This window comes from Pagrus pagrus (assembly GCF_965226575.1).
Source record: "Pagrus pagrus genome assembly, chromosome: 2".
In the NCBI taxonomy this organism is placed as follows: Eukaryota; Metazoa; Chordata; class Actinopteri; order Spariformes; family Sparidae; genus Pagrus; species Pagrus pagrus.
Window position 1 is genome coordinate 29,986,619 of NC_140186.1, and position 15,338 is coordinate 30,001,956.

Consider the following 15,338-nt stretch of genomic DNA (forward strand, 5'->3'; position numbering starts at 1 on the left):
TACTACTTGCAAAACTGTGAAGTACTTTTACTGCATAGTTGTTGTTTTTTAAATAATCCAGTCAGCCTTCATCAGAACACGCATTTTTCTTCTAACTTTGAGCTGAGGTAAAAAAAAAAAATAATTTTTAAAAAAGTACTTCATGAAACTGATACTTCTGGACTCAGTAATTCCTGGACTACTAATTAAACTAGCTACTAAACTACTACTATTGCATAATCCAAGTCCATACCACAGGAATCGAATAAGCATTTTCCTGTAACTTTGAGGTAAGACAAAAAAAAAATCTTCCATGAGTACTTCATGAAAACAATAATTCTGGACACAGTAAAATTTCCTTTTAACATTTATGATAACAATAGTCACATATTTCGAACACACATTTGGTAGATAAAATATTATATAAAGTCTTAAAAAGTAATACAACCACTAACTAACTTTATTTTTTTCTTACTTACAAATTTTTTTTTTATTTTAACTTCTTTTTTTTTTTTTCGCTTAAAACAGGAACAGGAGAGGTGCCATTCTCCCTTTTAGGAGTCAGTGTACCATTAAAGTTACTTATTATTGATTCATTACTTATGATTTTTTTAATGTTCCTGTTTTAAGTAAAAGAAAAATTAATAAATAATTACAAAGCCTTTGGTGTTAAGTGGCTCCCAGGTTGTAGAGTTAATTTCTAACAAAGAATGGACTTTCAACACAAAAAACCTCTGGACTCAAGTCTGACTAGTGGTGTCACCCTGAGCTTGCATGGTTTCATTACTTACATGTTCCTTCATTACCAGATTCCAAACTCCCATAAGCTTGATGTGTTACATCAGCGGAGAGCTTGTCTCAGTTTTACTATTAAGGAGTCATTTTACTTAATTTACTTTGAAGTATTTTTCCCTCCTCTTCTTAAATCATCTACAGAATCATCATTAAATCATTGTCACAGCCTTGGACAAACTCTCACTAAGTAGGCCTGTTCATCACTTTTTCAAAATGGCAACCTATGTACTTTACTTCAGCAGTAATCAGCATTAATTGTTTTACTTCAGTTAGAGCAATATTGAGATTAAGCAATGGTACTTTGAGTTTCAGTGGGATGTTCAAGGACTGCGTCCACTCCTGGATTGTAATAGTTAGAGGACATGTTCCAAACTATGATACAGTCTCGTGTGTACTGTGAAACACAGCCTTGAATTATATAGTGTGGGGCCATGCTATACACAAATACATACAACCCAATTATATCAATCATTCAACTATTTATTCATATTGACATATGATGTGAAAAAACTACTTATTATAGAAAAGACTTTAAATGTATTGCTTACACAACTTATTTTATGTTACTGAATTTCACTTTGATTGTGGTCTTTGGAATTTAGCAGCAAAACATTCAGCAATGTCCAGAAAGGCATGAAAAAGAAAAAGATCAACACATTTAGAGGACACTAAATGAAAAACGTGCATACTAGACCACAGAATCATTCAGGGACATCTACATCTTTACCACATGTATATAGTGTATATGTTACAACAATATCCACAACAAGTGACTAAGGTACAAGAGCACAATCCCTAAATGGAACCTGAATAAATCTAAATAAATATCATATTTCTTATGTTTTGGTCTTCCAACAACAAGCCATTGATGTCAAAATAAGGAGCACTAATGTATTTGGCATTAGTGCTCCTTATTCTGTTACAAAGAGTCTGAGCTGTCCCACTGTGGGGCATGTGATGTAATTATTTACCTCGACTAACACGTTAGAGTGTTTATACTTCACATTCATTTACATATACAGTATATTTGAACCCAGGGCACAGTGTGTAAACATCTCAAAATGTTCTTCTAAAATCAAAACATCCTGGAATTTTCTTTTTATCTCTCTTTTTTTTTTAACTCTACCTGAGCTACTGAATAGTGTTTTGACAGTGAGACAAACATGAACAGATTTTCTTTATTAAAGTTGCACAAAGCAATTTTCACCCTGGAGGGGTCACAAGTGGAGTCCAAAACAAAATCATAGTAAAAAGCAGTGACATAAAGAACTGCATCAACTTTCATCAAATGTGTTACTGTACGACAATCACTTAGCTAAACACCTGCAGAATATTACTCAAACAGTAAGTCGAAACTAGTAATCGTGATTTCTTTACCTTAGAATAAGGTAAAGAAATATCTACAGAGGGAGCTGGTCCTCTTCAATGTCATGTTTCTACAATAGTCCAGAACAGACAAACCAAACACTGGCTCTAGAGACGGCCTTTCACGTTTTCAACGGCCACTGTTGGCAGGGTTTGGCAAAAGGCATTCATTTGGTTCTAATCTGCAGCCTCACCACTAGATGCCACAAAATCCTATATACTTGAACAGCAAAAGAACAACATGAGCATCCAAGAAAACAGACTCTCTTTTTTTTTGCAGGCCCAAATACTCACATTTCAGCCCTGGCTTCGTCCACTAACTAATCGGAATACGTTGGAGTCTCTTTGGCTTCCTAGGTACGCCACCTTCATCACGGTAGTTAATTCAGCTCTGTCATTGAGTGGCTCTCCAGTTATATATGACAGGGTTGTGAAAAGCTGCACAAAGTTGCAGAATCAACCGTTGATCCTCAGTGGGATTGACAGCACAAGTAACCCTATCACACCACAAGGTGATTTAGTGTTATATATTAAATATTATTTAATGGAACTTTATCAATCCTGACAACCATCAGTCTGAATCCCAGCTTTACATTATCTAAGAACTCATTTCATCAGCTTGGTAAGGAAGTCACTAGCTAAGATTCCAGCGATGAGGATAATGACCATTATCAGCAAGGCAAGGCCACGTCGTATAATCAGCTGTGTTATTGACAGAACATCTCCCACCGTTGTGGCCGTGGATTTATTCTGGTCTGCAATTTGCACCTCCTGGTATGTGTGGTCCTCCACAGCACTCTCACAACTGGATGCAGTAGTGCTAAACTGAGCCTGGTTCTGATTCGAGTCTGGAGGTTTGAAGGAAGAACCTTTAGTATAAAAATAATACTGTCACAACCGGATCTTTCAGTTAGTGCGGCCGGCCTTACCTGTATTTTCCATCCTGACCATCTCTTTTTCTTCTTTGCTCTTGACTCCTGCTCTCACAAGAGCCTGATCAGAGAGACAGTTGTTAATAGCAGGTTTTAACTTCAAATATATCTCAAGACAAAGTTGGAAGAAGCACTTTGATTCATCAAGGGATGAATGTACACACCTCTTCAGCAACCTTCGTCCAATCGAGTTTGTAGACAAATACGATAAAGAAAATGGACTGCATCAACACACAGACGGTAAATCCGGTCCATAGTCCTTTCACAGAGATGAGAGCAGACTTTTAATTACTTTCCTGAAAGTTACGTGACAAACAGGAGATAATACTGCATATATGGTCTGTTCTTACCTTCAATGCCCATATTTGCTGCAAACATTAGGGAAACACCAATAGGAAAGCCAATCAAGTAGTATCCCACCAGGTTACACAGAGCACCAACCAGCTGTTTTCCTGTTCCTCGTAGGACACCTCCAACCACACCCTGACGACATCAAACAGACATTCAGTCAAATCACATTCCATATATGCCAGTCTGAAATCCTGATTACTTGCATGAAATTGTTTCTCACCGCAACAGCATCAGCAAGATGCATGAAAAAAAATATGATCATGACGTCAGAAACCCTCTGTAAAATGTCTCTGAAACACAGAGAGAAATACTTGATGGATACTAACATATGTTCTGATAAGGAGACAGACAGGAGAGGAATTATGATTTCTTTAGTGAGATAACTGTATATAAAAATATCTTCAACCTTAAAGGATAACTACCGTTTTTTACAACCTGGACCTTATTTCTAGCAAAATATATGGTCATTTACTCACCCAGATAACTTTGGTGTCATTTGAAGTTGTTTGGACGAAATTAGATCCGGTGTAGCGCCGATATATCCATATAATGCGAGTGACGGGGCACCGGAGCACAGCCTCTATGAGCATTATCTGCCACGAAACTAGTTCATTTCACCAATATTTTGTTATGATACGCTAGTGCTATTCCCCTCTGAGTCCGGGCTCGTCTATTGTCAACATCCGGGGTCTGTAGGTTGATCTACTACCTCTGACCTGGAGGATGTCGTCTCTGAGCTGCGCGCGCACCCGCGACAAACCCGACTTGTTTACCTGCAGCTGCTACTGCTAGTTTGACCCCGGATGTTGATAACGGACGAGCCCGGACTCAGAGGGGAATGGCGCTAGCGTATCATGACAAAATATTAGTGAAATGAACTAGTTTCGTGGCAGATAATGCGTTATATAGAGGCTGTGTGTCGATGCCCCGTCACTCGCATTATATGGATATATCGGCGCTACGCTGGATCTAATTTCGTCCGAACGACTCCAAATGACACCAAAGTTATCTGGGTGAGTAAATGATCATATATTTTGCTAGAAATAAGGTCCAGATTGTAAAAAACGGTAGTTATCCTTTAAGGTTAAGTTTGTTTTTTTAAACACCATCATGGCTAAGGAATGTCACATGTGACTTAAAACTGGGAAATAGTGTCACCCTAATGTAATAATTTGAAATGAATTACATTTGTGTGAGTTAACTGAAAAGGGACAAATGGGCAACAGCTACTGTATGGCAGACTCTGCAAAAATTGGAATGAATAGCTGTTTTAGCAGTGTTCAATGTTGCATAACAAACAAGAGTTCAGTGTTTGTGAGTTGGCGTGAAGATGATGTGACCTTAGTTAATTTATAACAGTCTGCACAACAATATGAAACTGGCCCTGCTATTGCACATGTACTGCAACTAAAGATACACATAATAACTGAACAATTCACTTAGAGCAAGAAGTGACGGATATTGTGACAAAGACTTTACTCACTGCTCTGACGTGAAAATGTAACCAATGACATTTCTGGAGAGGGTGAGACTGCCACCGACAAAAAATGCTATTATGACTGCCATGAGAAAAAGAAACAAAAAACAGTTGTTAATACACTGAATACTGAATGAAGTGTGTTTTGAAAATGTTCAAAGTCACTCGGAAACATGTGAATAGAAGTAATTGGAGTAAAGGTATGGATGTTTCAATTGTCAACAGATACTGTCCAATACATTCTTACTTCCAGCGTTGTAAAAAGTACCCAAAAGTCATACTTCAGAAAAAGTATGAGATGAGTATGAGGAAAAAGTAAAAGATATTTAAAATATTACTTTGGAAGTCCCCCATGTGAATATTTTCTTGAGTCAAAATCTTTAATACTTAAGTATCAAAAAGTAATTTACTGGCAGTAAATGTACTTAGGTATCAAAAGACAAAATACATTTAGCATATTTCCCTGTATGGACTGTATATATTGTATATTATGGGTCAACTGAATTTCGGCCTGGCTGATTATTGGATCTAATACTACCGTATGTGAGCAGATTGTAATGTGACATGAAAAATGAGAACTTCCCTGTCTCTCAGTTGCCTATACAAGCCTGCTGACGATTTGTATTAGTTGTTTAATGCCACTTGACTGTGGATTTCTTTGTGGAGGTCGGATTTTCCACGACAGCCCAAATGTGACTTTATGCACTTTCTTGAGTGCCTTGTCTCAGTGCCTCGCTCCCCTCCACTAACAGAGACCAATGTTAGCTATCATTAGCCTACAAATGGAGTCTGCTAATATAAACTAACAACAGACTTCCAGCACAACACAGAAATTCCACAGAGCAAAAATGTGCAACTTTGGCTCTGATGCAGCGTGTAGTCTACAAAGGAACTAATAACCAAGGCCCCGTACACACCTATATACAGTAAGTATTTTTGTAAACAGGGTTTTAGAAAAAAAAACCAAAACTGTCCAGAAAAGCATTTTAGCACCGTCTCAGAAATAATCTCCATACCTGAAAAGGCATACTCCCTGCCCATTCACGTAAACTGGGTATGCGCATGCCGCTGTAAACAGGAGGCAGACTGTGTACAGCGAAACCTGACTGCTCTTCACGTACTCCAATACCATAACACTCCGAGTGTCCTACAAACACTGATCCATTTTTCCAAAAATCTATTGTTTCTGCCCGTCCAGATGTGAAAATGTGTTTCTAAATATCTTCAGCCTGGCAGGAGTATTCCAGAGGCTTCGTTTTCAGTTACCTGAAACATGTGTACGGAAGGCCAAAACACATAGAAAAAGCTTTGTTTTAGGAAATCCCTGTGTACGTGAGTACGAGGCCTAAGATAACAAATGAATATAGTGGAGTAAAAAGTACAACATTTGCCTCCAAAATGTAGAAACAAGTACAAGTACATCAAAATTGTACTTCAGTATGGTACTTGAATAAATGTACTTTGTTACATTCAATTACTGCTCATTACAAATGGCCATTAACAACTATTGTTACCAAGCCCAAGTGAATAAGTGTTTCAGGCCACGTGCACTGTATGCTTCGGTTCTTACATGCACAAACGATGGGGACTTTGCAGGACAGCTTGGCCTGCTCTATGTTTCCTGCACCAAGAGCATTCCCAACCCGTACGCTGGCAGCAGCAGAGAATCCTAGAGGGAACTGTGGGAAAAAATAGATAACGAAAAAGTGTGTTAAAGCTCCATTTCCTTAACTTTCATTTCATTGGACCATTGGCCAACACATAATCAAAGGGCTGGCATTTACTTATATGTGATTCATGGTAGGAAAAGCACTGAAAGGCATTACCATGTAAGCTATAACGGCCAGCTCATATGTTATAGACTGGGCTCCCAGCTCTGCCTCACTGATTATTCCAGCCAGGAATCCTCCCAGCTCAAACATCCACCACTCCAGACAGAGCATGAGCATACTGGGGATGGCCAGCTTGACGAAGGATCCCCATTCCTGCAGACAGTCCAGTGTCCAACCTGTGGGTCAGAGGTTTGTAAGTTGACCTGTAGGTTAAGCTCGAGTTAATTCCTGTGTGAGTCACATGATGTAAGTTGATGTTAGATTCATGATTGACAAAATCTATCAATGTGACTTAATTATTTCAAATTATTCAAACAGAATAGCAGTCATAATGTGTGCTTCAGGTTTAACAGAGGTGAGGTTAAAAAGGTTCACTCATTATTTAATAATTGTGCAAACCTTCATCACAAAAAGGAGAGAATTACTGTAATGCTGGCAAATCATTGCTCATACAACAGCGTTCTGACAAATTCAAGCAAATATTCATTTTGTGCGTCATCGCTGTAACCTGTCCTCTACACTACATTACACAGTAATAGAGTGTAACTAATTTTGTCAAACATTACACATTGGAAAGTTCACAGTATTAACAGGTATGAAGTTGGGAAAAACAATGACTTGAATGAGGTAAGAGGATGAAATTACTGGTTAGCATGAGAGAATCAATGCAGTCAACACCTGAAGAAAACACATTTAACATTTCAATTTCATGTTGTGGTCAATTATCTCAATAAAAATCAGAAAACAACTGACCTCCCCATGTGGCCTTATGGAGACCCCTCCAGCAGATGTAAATGTATAAGACCACAGCCAGAAAATACTGTGAGATAGCATTGGCTGCTGCAGATCCACTGAAAGAAGAAAAATGCAGATTGCTAGCTAAATGCTAGATGAACTACACTTCATATACATCTGGTGCCCAGATGGCCATTCAGATTCTAATAAAAGATGTAACTGAATAATGATACAGAAGATAAACAGATGCTTCTGTACGATGCCATCCATTACACTAACAAAATAAACAATCCATTTGTGTAACTAGGACTGACAGTTTGACTGACAAACATTTGGTCACTCAGTGTAATATATATAACATATTCTATATACCTCAACTGTACTTCAATTCAATGACATAATTCTCCTAATATAATTTAGTGTTATAATTAAACAAAGCTTTACTACAAAATGATGTTGGAAAACTCACGCAACGCCCATATCCAGAATATGTAGGAAGACGTAGTTGATGATCGCATTGCAGATGTTTCCAATCGCTCCAGTTATAACCTGAGGCCATATAATTCCCTGTAAACAACAGCACAACCTGGTATTAATATTAATCTAAATAACTATGGTCTATCCAGTAACTTCGATATCAGTGTGTTTGAATTGTTGGACCTGATTTTGAAGATACCTCCCTTGCAGCTGATACATAAAAGCAGCCTGAAGAAAGATAAAGAACCAGTGTCACTGTATGCAAATTTGAGCACCAGAGTAATGATCAAGCATGAATTGAAAACCTCTTCAAAATCTGTATTATATTAATATCTTCAAAGGGTGTAGAACTCACCGGCAGAGCAGGCATGAAGATCTTCACATACAGCTGGGCAATACTGCATGCAGAGACACAACAAAACACAAAAAACAAAAATGCATGAGAAATTATGCGGTTTGAAACATAAGTATGTACATGTATGTACATATAATGTAAAGATCTGCACCTAAGGATAATTTTTATTGTCGATTAATCGGTTGATTATTGGATTAGTTGTTTGGTCTACGTCTATGGATGTTTCTTTACTTTATTGTCTTTTGTGGTTATTAGATATTAGTGTTATAGTAAAATCACCATTAAAATGTTGACAAAATAATAATATTTATTTTACATTGATTTAAAGAAGCAGGTTAAAAAAAAAGTTAAAAGTCATCCTTAAAAAGAGAATCGAGAGAAAGTAAATGAGAAAGAATTTGGGGAAAATTCTGTGTCTCATTTGTCTCAGTTTTTGTACTGAGGTCTTTGTGCCCTGAAGCCACTACTCCACCACCTTTTCACTGATATAAAGTCTCTAACTCCAAACTCAAATTGTCATCATTTCAGCACTTCTTGATTGATCCAGGTGGTGAATAGTGGAAATCTGGAGTGAAATCAGGCATTTTTTCAAGGTAAAACAACATATTTGATAACCCATTAGCTAACATTAGCAATCGGCCACTTCCTAGCTAACATTACTGTTGGATTACATCCAGTGTGTTTGACTTCCAGGCTCAAATGAGTGTGTCCAAGATGTGCGTCGATATTTTAGTATTAAAAATAATTTATGCCTTTCCCATCGTATTGTGTAGCACTATCATACAGAAATGTTATCTCGGAAGTGATTGAATGCTAAAGTTAGCCATTGCCTGAAGGAGGCTAATGGGTTATCAAATATGTTGCTTTACCCTAAAATATGGCCAGATGTCCCTCTTTAACTCGAGTCCCCAACTACATCAGTTGTTAAAGACAAGGCTGCAACACTGTTTTGCTGTGAAAATCCAGAAATGTTTTGTAGACTACGAAACTTCGCCTGACTTTCCATCAGCATGAGTGGAGTAGATAATGACAAAGTATTTTATTTTGGGGTGAACTTATCCTTTAAAAGCAGTTTAAAGGTATGTTAGCTCAAGTGCCGCTAAATGCTGTACAATTAAAGACATTTTCACGAGTAAGGGACATGGTTGGTGTTTAAAAAAGAAAGAAAACATAGGAGGGCCACCCTCAGCACCTCAAAACACGACTACCTTTCCCAAGTTGATTCTCTAATAAAAACATAATCATGTTGTTGAAAGCAGAAGATGCATGCGCATGGGAATAATCTGGAAATTAAGACCTGTATACGTGTCATGATTATGAATTCATGTCAGAGCTCTGACGAGACACCAGGTGCAAGACAAACAACCCAAAGGTGCACAAAAAAGATGTAGGAATAATTATTGCCTTAATTATTGAAGTGCAACTGACTAACCTTTCTAAGAGGTTAAAGATATTCATATTGGCTTTGGGTGGGCTGAGTTTTCCAGCATAGTTAACTGTGTTTAAATGTGTTCTAAATCACCACAAATGTTACCTAGTACATAATGTCACTGTTCTTCACAGTAATTCTACAAATGCATCTTTAGTAGCTTATAGTTACTATTGAAGTAAAAGCCATGAGTGAAATCATGTGTGCAGCTAGTGTCAAATGAGTGTTAAGCTTTAACGAAGCTGTACTAGTTGGGAAATTAATTATCTGCCTGATGTCTTGTCACGTGAGATCACTGCCTACTTTGTATATAGTTCCTGGTATGAATAGCAAACTTAATTACAACAGGCCACAACAAAAACTGGGGCCTGCTGTGAATGGATTGAGTGTGGAGAGAGGCCTGGATTGACATTAGATTGCCAGCCTGAATTATCATCCCAGTTGCCCCTGCTGCAGGGCCTTCTGACAGGTCAAAACATTGTTTCACATGAATGGGCTTCCATATGAATGCATCCATAGGAATGTTTCAACAAGAATGCTCACCCCAGTTTGCACATTTGACTGTGTATTGATAGTTCATGGTGCTCACTTATTGCATTCATTCCAGTTCAAAATGTCTGTGCATCTAAGAAGATAGTCAGTCTAGAAAAGACAAAATGTCCATCACTATCAGTAAAAAAGGAGTATGACTTACTGAATGTAGACTGTTTGTATAAATTCTGTCATTGGGCCCCTTAACCCCCCTCTTCCTCTGTTTTTCATGTGTATTGTTTTCAAAATCCCCACCGCTATGTGAAATCCAACTTGCAACCTACACATTTAAAATTAGTGAGTCTACACAGGTTTTTTAAACGCGGGTACACCCACTAAACATCGCCTGTTGACCCCATTCCCACTTTCCGCAGACAAGGCAGTCTGTCTGCAGTCTGTCTGTGATTTTTATCTGAAGCGTTACATTTTACGTCACTGATGTCACGTTTCGCATCATGACTGCATCGGAAACAGTTGTAACAGAAGAGAAAACAACAATAGACTCATTGTGAATTGTTTTTTGAGCGTCACAATTCGTCATGACTCATTTCACGATTATAATTTGAACCATTCGGTCCAATAACATTTGGAAAGTCTCCAAGAGCTGCAGGATTAAATCATTTTATCCCCATTCAAGTTAGCCGCCTCGGTCGGCGATCCAGGTATTTTCATAGCTGGGAAGTCGAGCTTTTTTGCCTTCAAAACACCACTGAGCATAGGAATGAACAGGGCTCCACCTCCAACACTGTCCAGTAATAAAACATCCTTGAATAGACCGCATCCAAAATTCCTTCCTTATTTACGCGCCACCACTAGATGTTTATAACACGTCATCACTTCGCGCGGCGAAATTTAGCATGTTCACCTTCTTACATTTGGATCATAGCCGAGCCGAGGTGATAAAAACCCATCTCTACTGCAGAGTCAATTGACCTGGGTGTAAATGCAGAGTTTACACATTCCCATTGCACACAAAAGCCTGATCTTAACAGGTTTAAGTGGGATTTTTGACCAGTGGAAAAGGGGTATAACACTAACCTGTTTGCTAATGGCATGAAGGTAAGCTAACCCTAGCAGCTGTTACCTTTTCTCTTGCGGGGATTTAGTCATTCTAATGCCAGGGCTCACCTACCCACATGCAAACCAAGTTTCCCACGGCAGTATTGGCAGGGGCACCGTCGCCGTATCCTGAATCAAGTTTAAAGCATGCACACAAGCCAGAGCATTTTTCCCCTATCCCAGAATGAGAATTGGTGCAGCCAGACCTTTCCTCCAATGCACTGTGGAGATAGGTCTGGCTATGCAAGACTAGTAAATGAGTTGCTTAAAGTCTTTGTTGTTTTGGGGATTAATTATGACTGACCTGGCCACCTCCGGGCTCTGTCTGACGGCGAGAAGGAGGGGTTCAGTGTTGATGAGAATGGCCCAGCAGGGGAAACAGGCCAGCAGCAGAATCAGAATCCCCCTCTGGAGAATCACTCCCACACGCTTCAGGTTACCGCTCCCATATGTCTGCAACAGGTACACAGATAAAGAAGCAGAGTTGGAAAACACTAATCACACCAACAACCAAGGTATGACGAGTCAAAGTAAACTAACTTGATACAAAAGCTCATTGTTGAGTTGTTTGAAAGGAGACCCCAGGACAACCTGGGAACCCAGCAGCAGCTGTTGTATTTGTCTTGGTTACATGCATAAAGTGAAAGAACCTCTGTGAGAATATTACCTGAGATATGAGGGTATCACAAGTTAATGACAAACCAGTGCCAATGGAAATACCAGTGACATTAACCACCTGCAATAAAAAGAAACATAGTCAGGGAAAACACATATCTCAGAAGACAGAATATTCAAAATGTGTGAAATCCTGTTTTGCACTGGTAGGCTGTGATACCAGTCCAAACACAGATAGGACTGAGCAAGTCTCCTCACCGCAATTGATAATGCTACTCCTGCAAGTTCAGTTTTTCCCAGGTGGCCACAAAACACAGTGCTGACGAAACTGATCATAAAGATCATCAACTGGGAAATGACCTGGAGTACAAAAACAAACACAATACCCTTCTCTTATCCTCTCGTTTATACAGATGTTAGATACATTCATACAAAAATATATATAAACATGAGGTGTCATAGACAATTTGGTAACACTTTATTTTACGGGTCTGCAAATTTCATGGTAAGTGGGTGGTAGCTACCATGTAACATATTTGAAATGTCTTGATGTATGAAATTGCATTGTCCTTCATGTTTGTTTATTCAGTCATGAAAAGTTTGTTTAGTTTGTTTATGCATAAAAAAAACCTCAGTCAATGAAGAGCTTTCTCTTCTGATCAAAATGACTTCTCCAAAACTACATAGTGCCCCTTTAAAATTAATACTCAACTATTTTCCAATAAGCAGTTGGTCATTTCTTTCATATATTTTTTAGGAAACTTCCAACTAGTTTGTCCAACTTCCCCTCAGCAGGCCACCCAATTAAAGTGAGGTCAGTAAAGTGAACTCCATTTTTTTGCCATGTACATTTTCACCATCGTCTAGTATTTCAGCAGATCTGTCCAACAATTCTTTAATGTCATTTTTGACAGAGAAAGCGTGATGGAGAAAGACACAGAGTGAGAGACAGACAGACAGACAGAGAGCCTGATTGTTCATTGTTGTATTGGTGTAAAATTAATTTACTGACCTAAAGAAGTTGGCCAGAGACTAGCTGGAAATAAGCTGCTACAACTCACTTCAATTCAGTAGCCTGCTTAGGGGGAGTGCAATCACCAGCTATTTATTAACTGCTTATTGAAAAATAGCACAATGACATTATTAAATAATGTCGGGGTCATTTTCAATACATTTCAAAGAAATTTCAAACATATTGCTTGGTAATCACCACCAAGTTACCATGAAATTTCAAAAACGTTTAACATAGATACGGTTGCAGTATAAAATGACACAAATGACACAAACATGGCAGGAAACAATGTGTTGTGCCTCTTGAGAAGTGATTTTAAACGAGACGTGCAACAATTTGATGCACTATTAAAATAACCACCTAATTATTAATGTAAAAATGCGAACATAATGCAGCCTAACTTCATATATCGAATATATGTACTTCACTATATTTAATAATAGTTAAATAAGTATAGATACAGTGCAGTCCCCAGTTATATAGACAGTGGTATTCAGGTTTAAGTGTTGAATGTTTGCGGTGTTTTGATAATTGCAATGTTTTCTTACACAAGCACAACACTAACTAAAATTAAAGGGCCATATGGTGACGCTGCGTTATTACATTAACAGAGAGTGGGTGAAACGTGAACACCTAGTGCCGAGATACAGTACAGATAAGTACAGATACATAATAAAAACCAGTGTGGCGGACACTTGGAGACTGTGGTGAGCGTCTTACCACCGGGCCCGCCAGTTTCAGAAGTTGCACGAGCTCATTCCGGTACTCCGGCGGGATGAGGCGCCTCGTCCTCTCCAGGCAGGAGCCGCAGCCTTCACCGGAGCCTTGGACAGAAGAAGCCGCCTCACCCGCTTTTAAATCTTCTTTCACTCCTTCTGAGTATTTAACTGGGTTTTTATCAGGACCGTCCATGACTGAAGAAACTTCAGTGTCCTCCACAGACAGGCTGCTCACTGCTTTCTCCTTCAGAGTGTCAGTGCTGGACGAAGTGACCAAACACGTTATGTCTCACAACCACAGGAGGGCTGAGGCACGTGCGTTCCGACCACCCCAGGAGCCAACCAGCTCGTGCTGGAGTTTTGGGGCGTCGCTGCCATTGGGTAGACTTAAGGTTGCATTCACGTGCACATTACCAGCTTCAGTTAACTTGAACTTGCCTCATGATATATTGCCCGCAGTGCAATACACACATCTGCCATTATGTCACAATACTGTGTGTAGTGTACAATGACATGAGGCCAGTACAAGCACAATTTTGAGGTATTTGTAGTACTGTACGTCAGTACTTCAGTCCGATGATAATTCTACTTTCCTACTTTTTACTCCATTACATCTATTTAATAGCTTTAGTTACTACTTTGTTATATAATAATAAACTTTATTCATATAACGCCTTTAAAAAACAAAGTTTCAAAGTGCTTTATAATAAAAAAAACAAAACAACAGGACACGCCATAAAACCCAGAACTTAAGATATGAAAGCTATAAGATAATACAAAGTACTTTTAAAAAATGATAAAGTATGAAACATTATCAAATGTAATTAAAGTTTTCCTTAATTTTACCAACTGCAACATTAAAGTGTTCACATTCATGCATTTCTAATCATAATCCAGTAATATAATTAGTATTACTCTGAAATGACCATTCTGTATAAGAGCTGAAACCCCTTAAATTAAGGGCAATGCCAGGTGGAATGTAGAAATGATCCCTCATTTTAGCCTCATCTATAACAACGGAGTGATATGTTGGAGTTGTATTTGTGCAGCTTATGTGGGGTGGCACAGAGCTCATGCAGAATATAATATTAAATTCATATCTGGAGTTTAAAGTAGAGATTACACTATCACATCATCACAAGTCACCCCACAGTCCCCAATCCAGATTTATTCCCAGATCTTCTTCCAATCTAAATCTGGATATGTCCTCATGGGGTTTTGATAAACTTGACACAAGAGCTTTATACACTAGAGATACAGTGGCTGGTCAGCATGGCACAACTGTAGCACAGGTATTAGTGTAGGTAAATCCCACTGGCCTTTGTGATTGACTCTACTAAGTCACGAAATAGTTGAGCAGATACCAAATAATTATCTATGCGGGTGTGTGTGTGTCATGTGGGTGCGAATAAAATGAATAATCCCTGTCCCGTGGAGGCAACTGTCTCCAGGCATCAGTCAAATTTTGGTCCCTCATGAAAGAAACTGTGGATTTGGCCGTCTTGCTAAGAGGGGAGGGCTTATTCGAAGACCTACAGTATCAAGTACTCTATCGAAATTAATGAGGTTTAAATCAGTTTGACAAAGCTTATCATGGGAACTCACCCAACTTCCCTGGTCCCAGTGAGGCTATTTCAGGTTTATCTATGTTGCAGACCCATGGCTTCAACAGTGG

The 15,338-nt window shown here is 38.7% G+C and overlaps 1 protein-coding gene across 1 annotated transcript; it reads right to left on the bottom strand.

The window, feature by feature from the left end:
* Nucleotides 1–1,233: 1,233 nt before the first annotated feature.
* Nucleotides 1,234–13,952, bottom strand: LOC311272488 (multidrug and toxin extrusion protein 1-like). The gene is made up of 16 exons (XM_084378930.1): nucleotides 13,665–13,952; nucleotides 12,191–12,292; nucleotides 11,985–12,053; nucleotides 11,622–11,770; nucleotides 8,299–8,341; nucleotides 8,127–8,171; nucleotides 7,936–8,033; nucleotides 7,485–7,582; nucleotides 6,726–6,907; nucleotides 6,470–6,578; nucleotides 4,906–4,981; nucleotides 3,643–3,712; nucleotides 3,422–3,554; nucleotides 3,236–3,330; nucleotides 3,069–3,132; nucleotides 1,234–2,987 (listed from the first exon to the last, which is right to left on the bottom strand). The coding sequence occupies exons 1-16, from the start codon at nucleotides 13,854–13,856 to the stop codon at nucleotides 2,746–2,748; spliced, it is 1,767 nt and encodes a 588-aa protein (XP_084235056.1). The 5' UTR covers nucleotides 13,857–13,952; the 3' UTR covers nucleotides 1,234–2,745.
* Nucleotides 13,953–15,338: the final 1,386 nt, after the last annotated feature.

Excerpts from the sequence above, each read along its gene's own strand:
- LOC311272488 (XM_084378930.1), bottom strand. The coding sequence starts at position 13,856 with ATGGACGGTCCTGATAAAAACCCAGTTAAATACTCAGAAGGAGTGAAA. Across the intron at positions 12,054-12,190 it reads GAGTAGCATTATCAATTGCG|GTGGTTAATGTCACTGGTAT; the intron begins GTGAGGAGACTT and ends TTTTTATTGCAG. Across the intron at positions 2,988-3,068 it reads GGTCAGGATGGAAAATACAG|ACTCGAATCAGAACCAGGCT; the intron begins GTAAGGCCGGCC and ends TCAAACCTCCAG.